This window comes from Lepidochelys olivacea (genome assembly GCF_965140295.1).
Source record: "Lepidochelys olivacea isolate rLepOli2 genome assembly, chromosome: 2".
Lineage (NCBI taxonomy): Eukaryota > Metazoa > Chordata > Testudines > Cheloniidae > Lepidochelys > Lepidochelys olivacea.
Window position 1 is genome coordinate 25,994,492 of NC_140412.1, and position 24,584 is coordinate 26,019,075.

A 24,584-nucleotide genomic window follows, 5' to 3' on the forward strand; every position below is an offset into this window, starting at 1 on the left:
CTGACATTGATCCTCGGCAAGATAATGGAGCAGCTGATATGGGATTTAATTAAGAGAGAATTAAAAAAGAGTAATATAATTAATGCCAATCAACATGGGTTTATGGAAAATAGATCCTGTCAAACTAATTTGGTATCTCTTTTGATGAGATTACAAGTTTAGTTTATAAAGGTTATAGTGTTTATGTTGTTAGACCACTGTAAAGCATTTGACTGGGTACCAAACAACGTTTTGGTTAAAAAAAAAAAAAAAAAAAAAGTAGAAAGATATAAAGGTAACTTAACACACATTAAATGGATTAAAAACTGACAGATCTCAAAACACAATTTTAAATCAGGAATCATTATTGAATGATGATGTGGTGCAGTGGTTCTCAAACTTTAACAGCCTGAGGACCCCCATTGTGATTTAAAATTTTTCGCAGACCCCCAAGTGCCCCACTCAGCCCCAGGCCCCGCGCCCAATCCACCTCTTCCAGCCTCTTTCTGCCCCCATCCCCGCTCCTCCCCCTCCCTCACAGTGCCTCCTGCATGCTGCTGACCAGCTATTTTGTGATGTGCAGGAGGCCCGAGGAGGGAAGGGGAGGAGTTGATCAGCAGGGTTGGCGGACCCCCTGGAGTACCCTGGGCCCCAGTTTGAGAAACGCTGGTGTAGTGTGTTTCTAGTGGGATCCCATAGGGATTGGGTCTTAGTCCTAAGCTATTTAATATTTTTATCAATGACTTGGAAGAAAACATAAAATAATCACTGATAAATTTTGCAGCAGACACACACACACACACACACACACAAAATTAGAGAAGTGCTAAATAATGAAAAGGACAGATCGCTGATTCAGAGTGATTTGGATTGCTTGGTAAAATGGGTGCAAGCAAATGACATTTATTTTAATATGGCTAATGCCAATGCAGACCTCCAGGAACAATGAATGTATGTGATACTTATAGGCTGGGGACTCTATCCTGGGAAGCAGTGATTCTGGGGAAAAAAAACGTGGGGGTTGTGGAGGATAATCAGCTGAACATGAGCTCCCCTATAGCCAAAAGGGCAAAGGCACTCTTCAGGTGCATAAACAGGGGAATCTCAAGTAGAAGTAGAATGGTTATTTTACCTCTGGAGTTGTTGGAATACTGCTATTCAGTTCTCACATCCAGAATTCAAGAAGGATATTGCTACATTGGAAAGGGTTCAGAGAAGAGCCACAGAAATGATTAAAGGATTAGAAAACTTACCACACAGTAAAAAGAAAAGGAGGACTTGTGGCACCTTAGAGACTAACAAATTTATTTGAGCATAAGCTTTCATGAGCTACAGCTCACTTCATCGGATGCATTCAGTGGAAAATACAGTGGGGAGATTTATATACATAGAGAACATGAAACAATTGGTGTTACCATACACACTGTAACAAGAGAGTGATCACTTAAGGTGAGCTATTACCAGCAGGAGGGGAGGGGGGGAACCTTTTGTAGTGATAATCAAAGTGGGCCATTTCCAGCAGTTGACAAGAACGTCTGAGGAATGGCAGGGGTGGAATAAACAAGGGGAAATAGTTTTACTTTGTGTAATGACCCATCCACTCCCAGTCTCTATTCAAGCCTAAGTTAATTGTATCCAGTTTACAAATTAATTCCAATTCAGCAGTCTCTCGCTGGAGTCTGTTTTTGAAGTTTTTTTGTTGAAGAATTGCCACTTTTAGGTCTGTAATCGAGTGACCAAAGATATTGAAGTGTTCTCCAACTGGTTTTTGAATGCTATAATTCTTGACGTCTGATTTGTGTTTATGCTCAAATAAACTTGTTAGTTTCGAAGGTGCCACAAGTACTCCTTTTCTTTTTGCGAATACAGACTAACACGGCTGCTACTCTGAAACCTACCATACAGTAGTAGATGCAAAGAGCTCAATCTAATTAACTTAACAAAGAGAATGTTAAGGAGTGACTTGATTATAGTCTCAAACAGAGGTTCTCAAACTGTGGTCCATGGACCACCAGTGTTCTGCGAGCTCCATTCAGGTGGTCCGTGGATAATTCCCTCTAAGGTATGTTCCTGGGCAGCCGCACATGAGAGAATGAGGGTCCATCCACCCCTGGGGGCAGGGAGGGGGCGGAGTTGGGGTGGGGACTTCGGGGAAGAGGTTGGAATGGCGGCAGGGAAGGGGTGGGAAGAGGCGGGGCAGGGGTGGGGCCTCATTGAAGGGGTGGAGTGGGGCGGGGCCGGGGGGCAGGGGAGCAAGGAGGGGGGGTGTCAGTGATGCAGCCCTCGGGCCAATGCACTAGTCCTCATGTGGCCCTCGTGGTCATTTGAGTTTGAGACCCCTAGACTACATGATCACAATGGTCCCTTCTGGCCTTGGAATCTAGAATCTATTTATTCCTGTTGGTGTATTTATAAAGAAATATAACATACCTAAGTTGAGAGATGGACTACAATGTACTTCCTGCTTTAAGTTTTAGAAGATGTATTTAACCTCTTCCCTGGAAAGAGTGAGAGAGCTATGATAGAAGAGATTGAAGACTTATTCACCAGCCAGAGATTTTGCTATATCATAACCTCTGGATTTAGGTTAGTAGATTTTCATGATCTCCTTTATGGACCTAATAGGAGAGGCAAAATGATAACCTGAAATTGCTCACTCTTTTGGGCTGACAGTAATGGAAATTTCAAAACAACTTTTACAAGTTGTATCTGACAACACACATTTGTGAAAGTGCTAGAACAAACTGCATGATAATACCAAGAGACTCCACCCATAGTCACAACAGATAAAAACAGATATGACTTTATATCCGTTTTTACAGGGGAAAAATGTATTCAGCCTACTAGTGTAAAACCAAAAGGAGATGGAAAATATGTAAGTGAAAAGAGGTGCAGCGCAAATGAGGATATATTGCAAAGTGGTCTTCGTTCTGTAGATTCTGTTCTTTGCAGGTGTGAATGGGTGCAGCTGCATTGGCACTAGCAGAGACTTTTGTCCCATGTTAGTTCAAAATCACTTTGACATTAGCCAGTGTGAAATATTTACTGCTAAGTAGCTGCAAATTTTGTACATGTTCACTCTCCTTGACATAGTGAATGCAGGCCACTGTTACCATGGGTTGTAGAAAATATGAAATCTTTAAGAGAACACTTTAATAATTCTCTAGACTCCCTTTTGCAGGACATTTTAAATCATTGTAGTGCTGAATCTTCCCTTCTTGAACCCAAATTATTCTATATAAAAAAGAAATAGTTTGGCCTGGGAATCATATATCCAGTGTATATTGTGATTGAATTAAATATGTTTCAACCATATTGTTACACTGCAGAGGACATAACCCAGAAGGTTTGGGTTTACCAATGTATAAAATGTGAACTCAGTAATTCATTTTAGCTGTAGAGAGACCAGTTTTGCAGAAATATATCCAGAACATTAACTCTTTTTTACAAGTACATGACAATTTTAACTGATAGCGATACTTAGTTAAACTCCAGCCCAATGTAGCATAGATATGCTGTCGGAGAGAAGGGTGGAGGAGAGAAAATCTTGAAAGGGACAGAAATATTGTCAGGGGGGTGAAGCAGCAGATTGTGCTGACAGAGCTAAATAATATACACAAAGCAAGGAATGCATGTTTGTATGAGCTCCGAACTAAATTGAAACAGCCGGTGAGAATCAGTGTTAACAGCTAGCATGATGTATGATTGGTTTTGTCTTTGTTCACACTAGAAAGCACTGCTGGTTTAATCATACTCATATAGTTAAAGTAAAAAGAAAAGGAGTACTTGCGGCACCTTAGAGACTAACCAATTTATTTGAGCATAAGCTTTCGTGAGCTACAGCTCACTTCATCGGATGCATACTGTGGAAAGTGTAGAATCATAGAATCATAGACTATCAGGGTTGGAAGGGACCTCAGGAGGTCATCTAGTCCAACCCCCTGCTCAAAGCAGGACCAATCCCCAATTAAATCATCCCAGCCAGGGCTTTGTCAAGCCTGACCTTAAAAACTTCTAAGGAAGGAGATTCTACCACCTCCCTAGGTAACGCATTCCAGTGTTTCACCACCCTCCTAGTGAAAAAGTTTTTCCTAATATCCAACCTAAACCTCCCCCACTGCAACTTGAGACCATTACTCCTTGTCCTGTCCTCTTCTACCACTGAGAATAGTCTAGAACCATCCTCTCTGGAACCACCTCTCAGGTAGTTGAAAGCAGCTATCAAATCCCCACTCCTTCTTCTCTTCTGCAGACTAAACAATCCCAGTTCCCTCAGCCTCTCCTCATAAGTCAGACCCCTAATCATTTTTGTTGCCCTTCGCTGGACTCTCTCCAATTTATCCACATCCTTCTTGAAGTGTGGGGCCCAAAACTGGACACAGTACTCCAGATGAGGCCTCACCAATGTCGAATAGAGGGGGACGATCACGTCCCTCGATCTGCTCGCTATGCCCCTACTTATACACAGATCTTTTTATACACACAAAGCATGAAAAAATACCTCCCCCCACCCCACTCTCCTGCTGGTAATAGCTTATCTAAAGTGATCACTCTCCTTACAATGTGTATGATAATCAAGTTGGGCCATTTCCAGCACAAATCCAGGTTTTCTCTCCCCCACCCCCCACAAACCCATTCTCCTGTTGGTAATAGCTTATCTAAAGTAACCACTCTCCTTACAAAAAGAGTAAAGTAAAAAGAAAAGGAGTACTTGTGGCACCTTAGAGACTAACCAATTTATTTGAGCATAAGCTTTCGTGAGCTACAGCTCACTTCATCGGATGCATACTGTGGAAAGTGTAGAATCATAGAATCATAGACTATCAGGGTTGGAAGGGACCTCAGGAGGTCATCTAGTCCAACCCCCTGCTCAAAGCAGGACCAATCCCCAATTAAATCATCCCAGCCAGGGCTTTGTCAAGCCTGACCTTAAAAACTTCTAAGGAAGGAGATTCTACCACCTCCCTAGGTAACGCATTCCAGTGTTTCACCACCCTCCTAGTGAAAAAGTTTTTCCTAATATCCAACCTAAACCTCCCCCACTGCAACTTGAGACCATTACTCCTTGTCCTGTCCTCTTCTACCACTGAGAATAGTCTAGAACCATCCTCTCTGGAACCACCTCTCAGGTAGTTGAAAGCAGCTATCAAATCCCCACTCCTTCTTCTCTTCTGCAGACTAAACAATCCCAGTTCCCTCAGCCTCTCCTCATAAGTCAGACCCCTAATCATTTTTGTTGCCCTTCGCTGGACTCTCTCCAATTTATCCACATCCTTCTTGAAGTGTGGGGCCCAAAACTGGACACAGTACTCCAGATGAGGCCTCACCAATGTCGAATAGAGGGGGACGATCACGTCCCTCGATCTGCTCGCTATGCCCCTACTTATACACAGATCTTTTTATACACACAAAGCATGAAAAAATACCTCCCCCCACCCCACTCTCCTGCTGGTAATAGCTTATCTAAAGTGATCACTCTCCTTACAATGTGTATGATAATCAAGTTGGGCCATTTCCAGCACAAATCCAGGTTTTCTCTCCCCCACCCCCCACAAACCCATTCTCCTGTTGGTAATAGCTTATCTAAAGTAACCACTCTCCTTACAAAAAGAGTAAAGTAAAAAGAAAAGGAGTACTTGTGGCACCTTAGAGACTAACCAATTTATTTGAGCATAAGCTTTCGTGAGCTACAGCTCACTTCATCGGATGCTCGAAAGCTTATGCTCAAATAAATTGGTTAGTCTCTAAGGTGCCACAAGTACTCCTTTTCTTTTTGCGGATACAGACTAACACAGCTGCTACTCTGAAACCTGTCATAACGTCAAGCTGGTTTTTTTAATCTTCATGACCCCCTGTACAACTTCCTGTGCCAATGAGGGCAGAGTTTGGGGATAATTGGGATGCACTGGTTTAACAGAGAACAGAATTTGGCTTGCAGAATATCTGCTACTACTGGTGAGAAGCCAGGTTGAATTTCAGGTCCCACGCTGAGTTCACACAGCTGAAAGCTAGGAAAAATAATAATTTTACTTGTAAATTAAACAAATTTGATATGTAGTTAGTGAAACACAATAAACCCCACAATGAGTTTTACAGAGCAGAACCACACGTTAATATGGATCAATTTCACCGACTATTTTTGGAATATTATGTACAGATATTCCTACATAAAGGCAGGAAGAAACATGAAAAGAAACACAAAGAAAATAAAATGATTCATGTATCTAGTACATGAACTTAAAAAGATGTATAACAAAATTGCAGGATTATGATCAGACCTATGAACCAGAATAAGATGTACTGGCGTAACAGCATCCACACGAGGTGGGTTTGTATCACACACATTGTAAGGAGAGTTTCAGAGTCACAGCCGTGTTAGTCTGTATTCACAAAAAGAAAAGGAGTACTTGTGGCACCTTAGAGACTAACCAATTTATTTGAGCATAAGCTTTCGAGCATCCGATGAAGTGAGCTGTAGCTCACGAAAGCTTATGCTCAAATAAATTGGTTAGTCTCTAAGGTGCCACAAGTACTCCTTTTCTTTTTGTGAATACAGACTAACACGGCTGTGACTCTGAAACTCTCCTTACAATGTGTGTGATACAAACCCACCTCGTGTGGATGCTGTTACGCCAGTACATCTTATTCTGGTTCATAGGTCTGATCATAATCCTGCAATTTTGTTATACATCTTTTTAAGTTCATGTACTAGATACATGAATCATTTTATTTTCTTTGTGTTTCTTTTCATGTTTCTTCCTGCCTTTATGTAGGAATATCTGTACATAATATTCCAAAAATAGTCGGTGAAATTGATCCATATTAACGTGTGGTTCTGCTCTGTAAAACTCATTGTGGGGTTTATTGTGTTTCACTAACTACATATCAAATTTGTTTAATTTACAAGTAAAATTATTATTTTTCCTAGCTTTCAGCTGTGTGAACTCAGCGTGGGACCTGAAATTCAACCTGGCTTCTCACCAGTAGTAGCAGATATTCTGCAAGCCAAATTCTGTTCTCTGTTAAACCAGTGCATCCCAATTATCCCCAAACTCTGCCCTCATTGGCACAGGAAGTTGTACAGGGGGTCATGAAGATTAAAAAAACCAGCTTGACGTTATGACAGGTTTCAGAGTAGCAGCTGTGTTAGTCTGTATCCGCAAAAAGAAAAGGAGTACTTGTGGCACCTTAGAGACTAACCAATTGCTCAAATAAATTTGTTAGTCTCTAAGGTGCCACAAGTACTCCTAATGTCAAGCTAAAAGAAAAGAAGCCCAGGTTGAGTTTAATGGACTGATGGATTTAACTAATAAGCTATACCACTTTTTACTTATAAATATAACAAACTTGGTATGGACCCAATAAATCTGAAGCCCCATTGAGCCAATTGAACAATCACTTTTATGAATAAAATATCACTTTGACTCTGATCCATCTATCTGGAGAAAGGGAAATGAATGGTTTGTTGGTTCAGAGTTCACTCCCTGCTTCAGAGGAAGAGGTGTATTTTGTAATGTAGAGCACTAGCTAAGCAAAGAGGCATACTCTATGCGGAGTTGGCCTGGGAGAAAGAGAGCCAGGACCTGTAACATCTTGACATCTTCTTTAATAAGTTGTCTTCTGTCAAGAGTAGGATCATGTGAAAATTAAGAACATTGGCCTGAGTCTGTGAAAATTGCTCATTCAGTGACTTATCATATTGAATACAAAATAATGAAATCTGCACTAAGTAATATTTAGTATCAAAGTGTATACACTAGTCACCATTAAAAAGTTAACATTTGACTATAGCTGTAACTATTGAGGTATCTCTGTGGGTAAGTGCTGACCTTTTATGGTAAGCATTATGGAAAAGTGGCAGAATCGGGTCCTTTATGACTTAATTATTTATACAGGTTAGATTCTGAACAGGTAAGAGAAAGTGGTAGACTTGTGTGATACAAGGAACATGCAGAAAATCTTGCACTAGATATGATCCCTCCATGTAAACTTGAATAATTGATCCTCATATCCCTTGTACTTTTGCCACTAAGGAAGGCTCCCAAATAGAATTATTTTGCTACATTATATGAATTACATTAGAAACAAATGTGATACGTAGGGCTAAATACCATTTCTTTTCCTGTTCTGTCTTTCCAGTCTGGTACTGTGAAACTGACAAAACCAGTAGCTCTGTGGACACAGCAGGATGTCTGCAAGTGGTTGAAGAAACACTGCCCTAATCAGTATCAAATCTACAGTGAGTCATTCAAACAGCATGACATAACGGGTAAAGTATGCAGTATCAGAAATATTTCACTTTTTTTGTTAAATTGCTTTTAACGCTGCACTTAAATAGGTACAAGTATACAGTAAGGTCCTTTGGTAGTTAATTGTAAATTTGCAGCAGAATACACGAACTTGCTTCAACCTTAGTGAGCTGACTGTTCTCCATAACTCAGAAAAATAGATTTGGAAGGGATAATTCAATGGGGAAAAGGGAAGATGGGGATGAATGTATGTATACTCTAAGAACTGGATCTTGCTAGATTGTCAATCCACACGCTTGTCAACTGGAGCTGATCGAAATCTGAAATTCTAATTCTGCAGGACATTTTGAAAAAAGTTTGCAAATCAGAATGAAGACTATAAATTTCAAAATATTCCATGAGCAAAATTGTGTAACTTCTTTTCAACCTTATTGAAAAGTTATTTCAATGTGGCTGAAATGTTTCTTATATACTCAACTTATTATATATATTATAATGCAGCAAAGTCAAAACATTTGGACTATTATATTATGTTACGTCATGCTGTGATATAATAGTTGAAATGTTTGAGTTTTATGTTCTAAATCACAGCTTTTCAAAAATTTTATAAACTGGCTTTGGAATTGCTATATGGAGATCATGTTCCATCTTTGGCACCACCTTGTGGCGAGGTTGGGTGACAGGGCAACTCTGCCTTAATTTCCCTCCCTCTTTGATTGGTTGCCCACCTTCTAGCCTGCTTGTCAATTCCTTGGTATGGCCGCAGCCCATTGACCAAGTCACTGATTGATTATCTTTTGACCCTCTTGCATGTTTGGACTCCTAAAGTATTGGACTCTGTGGCCCTAGATGAGGGGTACACACTCCCTGGGCCCTTTGGGTATGCTCAATTGTTCAAGGCCTTAATAAGCCCCTTTGCTGGGTTTGGTAGGGGAATCCAGGCCTGCCCACCTGGGTTTTAGGCCAACGACCCTGTACAAAATGGCTGGCTCCAAGCTTTCCCAACCTCTTATAGTTTCCCTGGCCTACTTTCTATCATGCCTCTGAGTTGCACCCTGTGGTCACTCAGTTTCCTGGGCAGCTTTCCTGTTGCCAAAGGCACCTGCTCTCTGTGGGTCCTCAGCCTCATTGACACCCACCCCATTCTTCTGCTCTGCCCTTGTTTTATCTCTGCAACTATTGTGAGTCTCCCAATTAGCCGCAGCTGAGCAGGCAGTCAGTTTCCCCAGGAACCCTTTAGACTGATACAGCATGGGATCTGTACACCCTGTGACAGGTATTTTAATTGGTAATTGTTGGCTTGGTAATTGGTTTTCTAATTAGTTTGGTAACTGGTACTTGGTTTCCTCAATTGTAATTGTTGTTCAAATGGATAATTGATATTTGGTGTAGTCATTGGTTTGGTAACTGGTAATTTCCTATTATAATTGGTGAAATATCAAATATTAAACTGAAAAAACCTGAGCAGCCAGGAATTTAGCTGGGGAGCTGCCTGCTTCCTGTGGAACATTTCAATTTGGTTGAATCAGCATTTTCCCACTGAAAACTGTTCCATCAGAAAATTTTCAGCCAGCTCTGTTGTCCACATTTTAGAAGTTTTCAGGGACAATTCTCCAAATAAATAGTTTTCTGAGATGAGCAAGTTCCTAAGCACCAAAACCACCGCAATTTTAAACTGAAACTGGCTGCTTTTATGCCCCCCCCCCAAGATTGTTTGTTTATTTTTATGATATTTGATCAATTAAAAGTAATAAATGATCATTAAAATGAATGTTAATAAAAATTATTCAATTTGAATGGGGTTAGGGCATGTGGCTTGAATGGGTCCCTGGGACCAAGGGCTGGGCTTTGCAGCAAGGGTGGGGACTAAGGGTGGGCAGCCAGGGAGATAGCAGGAGCTTTACTACTCAGCCCCGCTGGCGACCTCTTTGTCTCCTGCTTTGTCCATCCAACCAATTTTAAGTCAGAGTCCCACAGATTCTCTGAAGTCCATCTGAGAGTGACTGCTCTCTAATGAACCAGAGCAGTTTGACAGAAAGCAGCTGCCTCCTTAGCAGAACTGCAAGTTTTGACAATTTGGGCTTCAATTTTTACCTCTTCTGATCTCCTTGTTACTTAAATGTATTAGGACAAGATGGTTGCAGTCAAGTTGTTAGAGATTGGGAGCTTGCAACTCCACTAGAGGCAGATGCCTCCTGTAACTTCAGTAAACGGAAGTAGCTGGTGTCTCTGAGCAGTTCCCTTCATTGTATTCAATAGACAACTATTTGACTATGAAGAATAAAGGAAATAATGATGTGTTTAATTGTAACATTTCAAAATTTGCTTGTATGAGAGAAGTTATAAAAATGTGTATGTGAAATATGGACTTTGTGGGGACTGTGGTTGATTAGCTAGGGGAACACCTACCTCCCTAGGACAGATAAGATAAGAAAATAAGATAAGACTGAAAATATCATATTGCCCCTATTTAAATCCATGGTATGCCCACATCCTTGAGTACTGCATGCAGATGTGGTCGCCCCATCTCAAAAAAGTTGTATTGGAATTGGAAAAGGTTCCACTTTCCTGAACAAAAATGATTAGGGGTATGGAACAGGTTCCATATGAGGAGAGATTAGAAAGACTGAGATTTTTCAGATTGGAAAAGAGAAGACTAAGGGGGGGATATGATAGATGTCTATAAAATCACGACTGGTGTAGAGAAAGTAAATAAGAAAGTGGTATTTACTCCTTCTCATAACACAAGAACTAGGGGTCACCAAATTAATAGGCAATAAGTTTAAAACAAACAAAATTAAGTATTTCTTCACACAAGGCACAGTCAACCTGTGGAACTCTCTTTTCCAGATGATGTTTTGAAAGCCAAGACTATAACAGAGTTCAAAAAAGAACTAGATAAATTCATAGAAGATAGGTCCATCAATGGCTATTAGCCAGAATGGGGAGGGATGGTGTTCCTAGCTTCTGCTTGCCAGAAGCTGGGAATGAGCGAGGATCACTTGATGATTACCTGCTCTGTTCATTTCCTCTGGGGCACCTGGCATTGGCCACTGTCGGAAGGGAGGATACTGCTCTGACCCAGTATGGCCATTCTTATGTTATGTTCTCCCTGCCCCCAGTATGCTGCCCCCTAACCCCCGAAAAAGAGGGGTGAGTAATGACTGTCGAAGCAAAATTTCACTGAGGGGGCATTTGAGAGTTTTTTTCTGCAAAAGTCGGTAATTATTTTCTAAAATGTTACATGGAAAATTCAGTTGTTCTCTGGAGTGTTATAATGCCAGATTGGGGACCTCCAAATGCAAATCCCAACTGAGCCTTCGCTATGGAGTTGCTACCAGTCCCCCATAATATGGGCATGTCCATCAATGTATATTTGTATATAGCTATAGTTTAAAAAAATAAAACATTGTTATAAAGATGTGGTCAGTTACACTTTGACCACTTTACTTTTATGTTCTATTTTCTCTACCTATTGCTGCCTTTTTTTGGGTGCAAGCAGTCCCTGAGGATGTTGAAATGCAAACAAAAAACTATCTTTATTGTCCTTACACATTTACATGGGAACACATTAATTGCAGATTTTATAAAACCTTGGGCCTGACTCTCCATTGTCCAGCACCTGTGTTGTCATTTACACCAGGGTACAGGGAATGTAAAATGCTGCTGTTCTGATTGGGTAGCCTTTTACGCCCACTTCACATTGATGTAAATCACAACACAAGGTGCAGGGGCAATGGAGGAGCAGGCCATTGTTTTTATAAAATGGCCTGACAGCATACATTTAAATACTGTGGGGAGGGGCTTTTCTTCTTGTTACCCTTCTGTTACAGAGCCTGAACCTACACGACTGAAGACAGTAGGAGTTTTGGCTTGCATTGACTTTGAAGGGAGCAGGACTGGGTCCAGGGTGAATAAAGAACAACTATCTTTGGGAAAACCTATCAGCGTGGTGGCAGCATAACAAGGAATATGCCTAAATAACTGCTTGTTAATGTGTTTTATATTTTTAAGAAACCTTCCATCATCTCTTGTTTTTTTACACAGAGCCCCTGAAGTGTGCTAATGTCTCTCTTCGGAGCAAGAATCTTTAATGCTATGATCATTAAACAAACCTCATTCTGTCAAAGTAATACACAAGAGGCACGTAAGCCCAAGTGAAATAATTTGATAAGGAGGCACTTGAAAGGACACAAGCCTTTTATTTATTTATTTATTTTATTTAAGGTTTTAAAGAAGAAATGAACAGGAGTCAATATAATAATATTTTTAGAGACTAGAACATATTCATATGTGCGAAAATGTAGCTGCTGCAAATCACCTCTTAAACTCTGTCTAATTCTATAATATTAAATAGAGGCTGGTGCTGCCTAGATGCTGCCTTCCGCTATCGTAAAATACACATACAAATCTGGTTCTTGAATATGAGCAGATTTAACTTGTCCACTTGACTGCCAAATGTGAGGGGTTTATCATATCCATGTGATCCCAAGATTAAGTAACACATTTCTGGAAGGATGGTCTTCTGGTTAAGGTACTGGACTGGAATTCAAAGAATGCCCAGCTCTGCTTTAGACTTCACTTATGAGCTTGGGCATGACACTTAAGATATGTCTACACTGAAGTTAGACACCTGCAGCTGACTTGTACCAGCTGACTTGGGCTTGTGGGGCTTGGGCTAAGAAGCTGTTTAATTGTGGTGTAGATTTCAGAGTAACAGCCGTGTTAGTCTGTATTCGCAAAAAGAAAAGGAGTACTTGTGGCACCTTAGAGACTAACCAATTTATTTGAGCATGAGCTTTCGTGAGCTACAGCTCACTTCATCGGATGCATACCGTGGAAACTCCAGAAGACATTATATACACACAGAGACCATGAAACAATACCTCCTTGATGATCACTTTAGATAAGCTATTACCAGCAGGACAGTGGCGTGGGAGGAGGTATTGTTTCATGGTCTCTGTGTGTATATAATGTCTTCTGCAGTTTCCACGGTATGCATCCGATGAAGTGAGCTGTAGCTCATGAAAGCTCATGCTCAAATAAATTGGTTAGTCTCTAAGGTGCCACAAGTACTCCTTTTCTTTTTGTGGTGTAGATGTTTGGTAGAGCCTTGTGTGGATACAAATTTATATCCATGGATGCGGATATCCGCGGATATAAATTGGTATCCGTGGAACTGCAGGGCTCTCCTGGGAACTGCAGTGATGAAAGGAGCAGAACGTGGGGCCGCCACTCCAAGGAGCCAGCACCCCACACCGGCAGCTCCTCCCGCATGGCTGTACACCTCAGCTCTGCTCACTGGGGCGGGCACCAGGCCCATCAGCAGCTGTCCCTTCTCCCTAAATGAGGCCATTTGGGGCCCAGTAGCTCGCTTCCGCCAGACTACTTCAGGGCCCATCAAGACCTTCTGAAGCGGATAGCAGCTAACCTGAGGCTGGAGATTGAGACACTTAAGGAAACCTCCCACAGCCTAATTGACATTCTGGCTGCACAGCTCCCTCCAAAGTGGCCTTACCCATTAATGAGGCTGTAATGGGTCTGGTCAAGGCCCTCTGGCAAACTCCTTCTTCTCTGCCCCACACCTCAAAGAGGGCAGAAAAAAATATGTGCCAGCAAGTGGGTTCAAGTACCTGTACTCGCACCCTTCCCTCCAGGGTCCCTTATTATGTCGGCAGCCAACAAGAGGAACAGGCAGGACCATGTAAGCGCTACCCCCAAACAAAAAGACGCAAAAACCCCTAGATTCAACGGGTAACCTTTAACTGCGTATCACCAACCAGCAAACTTTGGTGGTGGGTTACGTTTACAATCTGTGGAACTCCTTGGACAAGTTCAAAGACACTCTGCTGCAAGATTTCAGTCAAGAATTTGCTGCCCTTTTGGAGGAGGGTAAGGATATGGCCAGGACACCTCTCCAGGCAGCTCTGGATGCAGCCAATGCAGCAGCGAGGACAATGGCCTCTGCTGTCACCATGAGGTGTTTTTCTTGCTCCAGTCCTCAGGACTTCCTCACAAGGTCCAACAATCCACCCAGGAACTTCCCATTGAAAGCTTCTCACTGTTTTCAGAGTAGACAGAAACAAAGTTTCATGGCCTGAAGAATTCTAGAGCCCACCCTCAGGACATTGGGCCTCTCGGCTTCATCTGCTTCCAGGAAGCACTTCAAGCCCCTATAACTACCTAATTTCTCGATGCTGCCTCCGATACAGGAGCTCTACAAAAGGAAAGGAAGAGGTTACAAATGGTGCCGGCCACTCCCATCCACCTCAACCTTCCAGCTGTGGCCTCATAGGTAGTCCGGTGGGCCCAAGCAGACCTTTGTAGAGGAACCTGAGGATGCTGTACCAATTCCTGCTTCAGATCCTCCCTCTCTTTTATTTTTGGACCGTCCCGCATAACATCGGACCGCTGGGTGCTAAGTACAGTGAAAATGGGCTATACCTTTCAGTCTTTATTCACCCCTCCCTCTCACCCATCATCCCTGTGTCTCTTCAGGGACTCTTCTCATGAGCAACTCCTTGCCCATGGGGACTATGAAAGAGGTTCCTGAAGACTTGAGAGGAGAAGGGGATCTACTCCCAATATTTCTTAATCTTGAAAGCCAGTAGTGGCCTCCGGCCCATTCTTGACCTGTGTCAACTCAACAGATATCTCCAGAAACTGAGGTTCCACATGGTCTCCCTGGCCTTCCTCATTCCCTCCCTGGCTCCAGGGGACTGGTATGCTGCCCTTGACTTAAAGGACGCATACTTTCACATTTCTGTCTTCCGTGGGCACAGAAGATTTCTCAGATTTATTGTGACTCAGTGGCACCACCAGTTCACCCCTTGTCCCTTCAGCCTGTCTGCAGCCCCTCAGGTTTTCACAAAGTGTATGGCTGCAAATGGTGGTAGTAATGGCCTTCCTCAGATGGCGAGGAGTCCAGGTCTACCCGTACCTCAATGACTGGCTGGCTGATCAAAGGTCAGTAAGAAACTCCTGTGCAGAACAGCATCAGCGTGGTCCAAGCCACCTCCTGGGCGCTGGACTTGTTGATAAACGAGAAAAGTCGATTCTTATTCCAGTTCAGAGAATAGAATGTATTAGGGCAATGCTCAACTTGACCCAGGCCAGAGCCTTCTTTCCAGAATTCAGACCATGTCAGACCTGATACCCAAGATCAAGGTACACCCAATTACAACTGCCCGAGTTTGCCTCAAATTTCTGAGGCACATGGCCGTATGTACTTACATGGTTCAGCATGCAAAGCTGTGTCTCAGGCCTCTCCAGCTGTGGTTAGCACCGGTTTACTCCCCAAACAGACACCACTTGGACTTGGTGCTCACTGTTTCTTCCTTGGTCCTCACATCCCTGGACTGTTGGAAGTACTCAAGGTCAGTAATGATGGGGTTACCCATTGTCGCCCCATGGCCATCAGTGTCCCTAGTCTTGGATGTATCAGACTTTGCTTGGGGAGCTCACCTTGACTGCCTCAGGACTCTGGGCCTATGGTCCCAAGAAAAACTATCCCTGCACATAAATGTTAGGGAACTCATGGTTGTTGGCTTAGCCTACCAAGTATTCCTCCCTCAGATCTCAGGCAAGGTGGTGCAACTTCTCATAGACAATACCATGGCCATGTTCCATATCGACAAACAAGGAGGTGCTTGATGATCCTCTGCCCTATTTCAGGAAGCCATCCATCTATGGGACTTCAGCATGAAGCACTCCATCCACCTGGAGGCATCACATCTTCCAGGAGCCTGGAATGCGCTGACAGATCACCTCAGTAGGTCCTTTTCCTCTCACCACGAGTTGTCCCTTCACCCGGAAATCATCAGGTTCATCTTCCAAAGGTGGGGGGTCTCCTCGGGTAGACCTGTTCACCACCGAGCAGCTCAGGAAGTGCTGTCAGTTTTGCTCACTGCACAGGCACCGTTCGGGCTCCCTCTCTATCTCCTTCCTGCTCCCATAGTCAGCGCCCCTGCTTTATGTTTTTCCTTCAGTCCCTCTGGTTCACAAGGTCATCCTGAAAATCAAGTGGGACAAGGCAAGAGTTATTCTTATAGCCCTGGCATTGCCACACCTACACTGGTTTGGCACACTACTGAATCTCAATAACATCCCCTCTTCTGCTCCGTCCAGACCTGATCTCACAAGGTCATGGCCAGTTGCTCCACCCAAACCTTACCTCCCTTCACCTGATGGCATGAATGTTACGTGGCTGAACCCAGAGGAGCAGGCATCTTCAGAGCAAGTTCAACAGGTCTTGCTAGGTAGTAGGAAACCGTCCACTAGGGCTACCTACCTGGCCAAATGGAAACACTTCTGGATATGGGCATCTCAGTGAGGTCTCTCTCTGGTTCATTCTTCCCTGCAGGCTATCTTGGACTACTTGTTTTATCTAAAGTAGCAAGGTCTGGCCCTTGTATCTATCAAGGTGCACTTAGCAGCAATCTTGGGCTTCCACCTGCCAGTGAACAGCAGCTCAGTGTTCTCCCATGAGATGATGGTCTGATTACTCAAGTGTCTAGAGAGACTCTACCCTCAGGTCCATGAGCCAGTCCCTCCACAGAACTTAAACCTAGTCCTGTCAAAGCTCATGGGCCCTCTGCTCTAACCGCTAATGTCATGCCCTCTACTTCTCTCTTGGAAGGTCATCTGTCTGGTGGCGATCACCTCAGCCAGAGGTGTCTTTGAAATCAGGGTCTTTACATCAGAACTACTATACATACTATTCTTCAAGGTCAAGGTCCAACTGCACCCCCACCTGGCCTTCCTGCCAAAGGTGGCTTCGCAATTCCCTAACAGGCTATTTTCCTTCCCAATCTTCCCGAAGCCTCAGAAGAACTTGAGGAGTGGCAGTTTCACTCATTGGATGTTAGGTGTGCCCTCGCTTTCTATATTAAAAAGGCTAAACCATTTCAAAAATCCATGCAACTCTCTTTTTGTAGCAATAGCAGAAAAGATGAAAGGGCATCCAGCATCAACCCAGAGGATCTCATCCTGGATAACCACGTATATTTGAGCTTGCTATGAGCAGGCAAATGTCCAGCTATCGCCCATCCTAACTGCTCACTCCATGAGAGCTCAGGCCTCTTCAGCAGCATTCCTCATGCAAGTGCCAATCCAAGACATCTGCAGGGCTGCAACTTGGTCATCAGTGCATACCTTCGCATCCCACTATACCATCACCCAACAGGCTCAAGACAATGCCAGGTTCTGAAGAGTAGTGTTGCAGTCAGCATAGAATCATATAATTGTAGGACTGGAAGGGACCTCAAGAGGTCATCTAGTTCAGTCCCCTGTGCTCGTGGCAGGACTAAGTATTATCTAGACCATGCCTGACAGGTGTTTGCCTAACCTACTCTTAAAAATCTCTGATGGAGATTCTACAACCTCCCTAAGCAACTTGTTCCAGTGCTTAACCACCCTGACACTTAAGTTTTTCCTAATGTCCAATTGAAATTGCTCTTGCTGTAATTTAAGCCCATTGCTTCTTTTCCTATCCTCAGAAGTTAAGACCATCAGGTTTTTTCCCTCTTCTTTGTAACAACCTTTTATGTGCTTGAAAACTGTTATGTCCCCTCCCAGTCTTCTCTTCTCCAGACTAAACAAACCCAATTTTTTCAATCTTCCCTCATAGGTCATGTTTTCTAGACCCTTTTGTTGCTCTTCTCTGGACTTTCTCCAATTTGTCCACATCTTTCCTGAAATGTGATGCCCAGAACTGGACAAAATGCTCCAGTTGAGGCCTAATCAGCACAGAGTAGAGCAGAAGAATTACTTCTTGTGTCTTGCTTACAACACTCCTGGTCATACATCCCAAAATGACATTTGCTTTTTTTGCGAGTGTTACACTGTTGACTCATATTTAGCTTGTGATCCACTATGACCCTAGATCCCTTTCCGCAGTACTCCTTTCTTGGCAGTCATTTCCCATTTTGTATGTGTGCAACTGACTGTTCCTTCCTAAGTGGAGTATTTTGCATTTGTCCTTATTGAATTTTATTCTGTTTACTTCAGATCATTTCTACAGTTTTGTCCAGATCATTTAAATCTGATAAAATTTTAATCCTATCCTCCAAAGCACTTGCAACCCCTCCCATCTTGGTATCGTCTGCACACTTTATAAGTATACTCTCTATGCCCTATCTAAATCATTGATTTAGGTAACAGAACTGGACCCAGAACTGATCTCCCGCGGGACCCCACTTAATATGCCCTTCCAGTTTGCTTGTGAACCACTAACTACTTTCTGAGAACAGTTTTCCAACCAGTTATGCACCCTCCTTATAGTAGCTCCATCTAGGTTGTTTTCCCTTAGTTTGTTTGAGAAGGTTATGTTAGACCATATCAAAAACTTTACGAAAGTCAAGATATACCACATCCACCGCTTTTTCCCCATCCACAAGACTTGTTATCCTGTCAAAGAAAGCTATTCAGTTGGTTTGACACAATTTGTCCTTTACAAATCCATGCTGACTGTTACTTATCTTGTAGGTATTCACAAATTGATTGCTTAATTATTTGCTCCCTTATCTTTCCATGTCCATGAACTCCGAGCCCACCTCCTAAGGTATTGCTTGTGAGTTATCTAACATGGAATGGACATGAGCAAACACATGAAGAAAAAACTGTTACTGACCTTCTGTAGCTGCTGTTCTTTGAGATGTGGTGTTCATGTCCATTCCATGACCCACCCTCCTGCCCCTCTGTCGGAGTTATCTGGCAAGAAAGAACTGAGAGGGTGTGTGGCTGGCAGTGCCCCTTATACTGGTACATGAGCCCACTAGGATACCACTGAGGGAAAAATCTCCAGAAACTTGCATGTGGTGCACACACACCTAACATGAAATGGACGTGAGCAACACATCTCAAACAACAACAGTTACAGAAGACTTGGAGCCTGCTAAGGTTACATGTAGACTCTTAGAAGCATGTTATTCTCTTATTTTACTTGTAACCATTTTCTGTTTCTATTATCTCTGCTCAGTATCACTTAAGTCTCTGTTCTTTTATTAATAAACTTATTCTTGTTTTATTTTAATTTCATCTCAGTGATGCTCTACTACAGTGAGGGGTGCATTCTCAGTGAAGCCAATGATTTGATGTATATTCTGTCTCTCTGGAGTCAGCAGAGTTCACAGGGACTGGATGCTGCAGAGGCACGCTCTTCCAGGGGGTCTGCGAACTGGGGGCACCAAGAGTTACCTGCAAGGCAAGGAAGGGACTGGAAGGGTCTCCGAGGGTTGATTGGGCTGACTAACAGACTGCAGTGTCAGGGAGCAGACATGCAGTTTAGCCGCAGCAAGTTTCTCTCACTGAGGCAGAGGGTTAAGAAGGTGACTTACAGTTCTGGACATCTGAGAAAGTGTCACATAGATGAAAGAGGTGTGTAAGAGCCAGGTATCATTAAGACCTATATAGGATCAAAGAGATTCCTGTTCATATTAGTGCTGTTGATTAATAGCAGTTAACTCATGTGATTACCTCAAAAAAAAATTAATCGTGATTAATCTCCATTTTAACCACACTGTTAAACAGTAGAATACCAATTTAAATGTGTTAAATATTTTTGGATGTTTTTCTACATTTTCAAATATATCCATTTCAATTACAACACAGAATACAAACTGTATGGTTTTCAGAGTAGCAGCCGTGTTAGTCTGTATTCGCAAAAAGAAAAGGAGTACTTGTGGCACCTTAGAGACTAACACATTTATTTGGTGAGCTATTTTATTAGAAATATTTGCACTGTAAAAATGATAAAAGAAAATCTCTTTCAGTTCACCTCATACAGGTACTGTAGTGCAATCTCTTTATCGTGAAAGCGCAACTTACAAGTGCAGGGTTTTTTTGTTACATAACTGCACTCAACATTAAAACAATGTAAAACTTCAGAGTCTACAAGTCCACTCAGTCCCACTTCTTGTTCAGCCAGTCATGAAGACAAACATTTTTGCTGCCAGCTTCTTATTTACAATGTCACCTGAAAGTGAGAACAGGCGTTCGCATGGCACTTTTATAGCCAGCATTGCAAGATATTTACAAGCCAGATGCGCTAAAGGTTCATATGCTTCTTCATGCTTCGACCATTGTTCCAGAGGACATGCTTCCATGCTGATGATGCTCGTTAAAAAAATGTGTTAATTAAATTTATGACTGAGCTTCTTGGGAGAGAATTGTATGTCCCGTGCTCTGTGTTTTACCTGCATTCTGCCATATATTTCATGTTATGGAAGTCTCGGATGATGACCCAGCATCTTGTTCATTTTAAGAACACTTCACTGCAGATTTCACAAAATGCAAAGAAGATACCAATGTGAGATTTCTAAAGACAGCTACAGCACTCGAGCCAAGTTTTAGAACCTGAAGTGCCTTCCAAAACCTGAGAGGGAAGAGGTGTGGAACATGCTTTCAGAAGTCTTAAAAGAGCAACACTCCGATGATGAAACTACAGAACCCAAACCACCAAAAAAGAAAATCAACCTTCTGCTGGTGGCATCTGACTCAGATAATGAAAATGAACATGCATCAGTCCGCATCGTCTTCAATCAATCGTTATCAAGCAGAACCCATCGTCAGCACAGACGGCATGTCCCCTGGAATGGTGGTTGAAGCATGACGGGACATATACATCTTTAGCAAAAAGAAAAGGAGTACTTGTGGCACCTTAGAGACTAACCAATTTATTTGAGCATGAGCTTTCGTGAGCTACAGCTCACTTCATTGGATGCATACCGTGGAAACTGCAGCAGACTTTATATACACACAGAGAATATGAAATCATACCTCCTCCCACCCCACTGTCCTGCTGGTAATAGCTTATCTAAAGTGATCATCAGGTTGGGCCATTTCCAGCACAAATCCAGCTTTTCTCACCCTCCACCCCCCCACACAGAACTTTGTGACTTTGTCCTTACCCATAACTATTTTACATTTGGGGACAATGTATACCTTCAGATCAGCGGCACTGCTATGGGTACCCGCATGGCCCCACAGTATGCCAACATTTTTATGGCTGATTTAGAACAACGCTTCCTCAGCTCTCGTCCCCTAAAGCCCCTACTCTACTTGCGCTATATTGATGACATCTTCATCATCTGGACCCATGGAAAAGAAGCCCTTGAGGAATTCCACCAGGATTTCAACAATTTCCATCCCACCATCAACCTCAGCCTGGTCCAGTCCACACAAGAGATCCACTTCCTGGACACTACAGTGCTCATAAACAATGGTCACATAAACAGCACCCTATACCGGAAACCTACTGACCGCTATTCCTACCTGTATGCCTCCAGCTTTCACCCTGACCACACCACACGATCCATCATCTACAGCCAAGCTCTGCGATACAACCGCATTTGCTCCAACCCCTCAGACAGAGACAAACACCTACAAGATCTCTGTCAAGCTTTCTTACGACTACAATACCCACCTGCGGAAGTAAAGAAACAGATTGATAGAGCCAGAAGAGTTCCCAGAAGTTACCTACTACAGGACAGGCCTAACAAAGAAAATAACAGAACGCCACTAGCCGTCACCTTCAGCCCCCAACTAAAACCCCTCCAACGCATTATTAAGGATCTACAACCTATCCTAAAGGATGACCCAACACTCTCACAAATCTTGGGAGACAGGCCAGTCCTTGCCTACAGACAGCCCCGCAACCTGAAGCAAATACTCACCAACAACCACATACCACACAACAGAACCACTAACCCAGGAACTTATCCTTGCAACAAAGCCCGTTGCCAACTGTGCCCACATATCTATTCAGGGGACACCATCACAGGGCCTAATCACATCAGCCACACTATCAGAGGCTCGTTCACCTGCACATCCACCAATGTGATATATGCCATCATGTGCCAGCAATGCCCCTCTGCCATTTACATTGGTCAAACTGGACAGTCTCTACGTAAAAGAATAAATGGACACAAATCAGATGTCAAGAATTATAACATTCATAAACCAGTCGGAGAACACTTCAATCTCTCTGGTCACGCAATCACAGACATGAAGGTCGCTATCTTAAAACAAAAAACTTCAAATCCAGACTCCAACGAGAAACTGCTGAATTGGAATTCATTTGCAAATTGGATACTATTAATTTAGGCTTAAATAGAGACTGGGAGTGGCTAAGTCATTATGCAAGGTAGCCTATTTCCCCTTGTTTTTTCCTACCCCGCCCCCCTCCAGATGTTCTGGTTTAACTTGGATTTAAACTTGGAGAGTGGTCAGTTTGGATGAGCTATCACCAGCAGGAGAGTGAGTTTGTGTGTGTATGGGGGTGGGGGGGTGAGAAAACCTGGATTTGTGCTGGAAATGGCCCACCTTGATTATCATGCACATTGTGTAGAGAGTTGTCACTTTGGATGGGCTATCACCAGCAGGAGAGTGAATTTGTGTGGGGGGGTGGAGGGTGAGAAAACCTGGATTTGTGCTGGAAATGGCCCAACTTGATCACTTTAGATAAACTATTACCAGCAGGACAGTGGGGTGGGAGGAGGTATTGTTTCATATTCTCTGTGTGTATATAAAGTCTGCTGCAGTTTCCATGGTATGCATCCGATGAAGTGAGCTGTAGCTCACGAAAGCTCATGCTCAAATAAATTGGTTAGTCTCTAAGGTGCCTTTTCTTTTTGCGAATACAGACTAACACGGCTGTTACTCTGAAACCATACATCTTTAGCGCATCTGGCACATAAATATCTTGCAATGCCAGCTACAACAGTGCTATGGCTGTTCAAACTTTCAGGTGACATTGTAAAGAAGAAGCAGGCAGCATTATCTCCTGCAAATGTAAACAAACTTGTTTGAGCAATTGGCTGAACAAGAAGTAGGGCTGGGTGGATTTACAGGCTCTAAACTTCTATATTGTTTTATTTTTTAATGCAGTTTTGTTGTATATAATTCTACATTTGTAAGTTCAACTTTCATGATAAAGAGATTGCACTGCAGTACTTGTATTAGGTGAATTGAAAAATACTATCTCAGATTTTTTACAGTTCAAATACTTGTAATCAAAAATAAAATAAGCACTGTACACTTTGTATTCTGTGTTCTAATTGAAATAAACATATTTGAAAGTATAGAAAACATCCAAAATATATTTAAATAAATGGTATTCTATTATTTAACAGTGCGATTAATTGTGATTAATGTTTTTAATTGCTTGACAGTCCTAGTTCTCATATTTGTTTGGTTTGGAAGGGACTGATCTACCTGCGTATTCAAACCACACTCTGTATCCTGCTGTCTGAGCTTTTCCATACTATTTGACCATTACTGGGTCATCTGTAAACTTCCCCCCCTACTTCTATCACCTTCAGTCTGGCAAGGATTGACTTCCATTATCCATGTATCTTTTCTAATAGATGAGTGTTATATGCAGGCTGAGTAGCTTTAGTAACATCAATTCTACAAAATCCCTTGCTAGCTTGTTACGTAGCCAAACTGGTCTTACACATTTTCTCTCATTTAACCTCCTGTGTTTTTGCTGCAAATCAAATCCTTTACTTCTTCTTTTGACCTTGAGACTGATGATTGGATTCTGTCTTTTTTAACAAGATTATTTATTAAGCACCCAAAATGTGCTAAGTTCTTTCTATGTGTTAAAAATAGAAATGGTTCCTGCCCTAGGGACCATGAAGGTAGCAGGAGCTAGAAGTATCAGGGACCCCAGAGACTCTGTTCTTCTACATGCAGACATGACCTAAGAGAATGGGGGGGGAGGAGGGGGGAAGAGAGCATTATAGGGGAAAAGCTACAGTGGTCACAGATACAGGAGAATGAGTTGAATGTTCGAGTGTCCTGAGAGTGTTTTTAATATGCATCCAAAGTGAATGCAATTAGGTGTTTTGAATGGGGTAGAGGGAGGGATTGAAGGGAATGGTAGGGAAGAGATGAGTTAATATAAGGAAAAGCATAAGGAACATGTTGAGAAAAGCAGTGAGGAGGAAAGAAAGGATTAATAGGAGGGTAGAGAGAAACATGGAGGGTAGAGAGAGAGAGAGGCCAACAGCAGAGGGACTGTGAGAGAAGAAGTAGGGACAAACAATCAGCAAATCAAGTTCAATTTGTGGGGTCAATCATGTGAAAACAAGGCCAAGTTGTGCAGTGTAGGCCCAGACAACAAAGGGCTTTAGGGATCTCGAGGCCCCACCAGTGCAACTCCTATTGCTACCATCTGTCTTTCCCCTCCAAAGCTTGAGACTTCCTCTTCTAATTGACCTGGCTGGGAAGGGAGGGCCACAAGGGCTACTTGTGTCCCCAGAGAGAGGGTAAGTTCCATGAAACTACAGGTCAGGAGAGAGGGCCAGCTTGGGTTTCTATCATTTTTAGACTATTACAAAACTGAAGGAGAGC

General features: G+C 42.7%; 1 protein-coding gene across 2 annotated transcripts in view; it reads left to right on the top strand.

The window, feature by feature from the left end:
• SAMD12 (sterile alpha motif domain containing 12) overlaps window positions 1-24,584 on the top strand; it is a gene marked incomplete at its 3' end in the record, with an annotated part of 241,864 nt that overhangs the window by 65,433 nt on the left and 151,847 nt on the right. For both annotated transcript variants that reach the window (XM_084618349.1, XM_084618348.1), the window contains exon 3: window positions 8,119-8,248. In XM_084618349.1, the coding sequence (XP_084474475.1) occupies window positions 8,119-8,248 (130 nt within the window). The remainder of the gene's footprint in view (window positions 1-8,118; window positions 8,249-24,584) is intronic.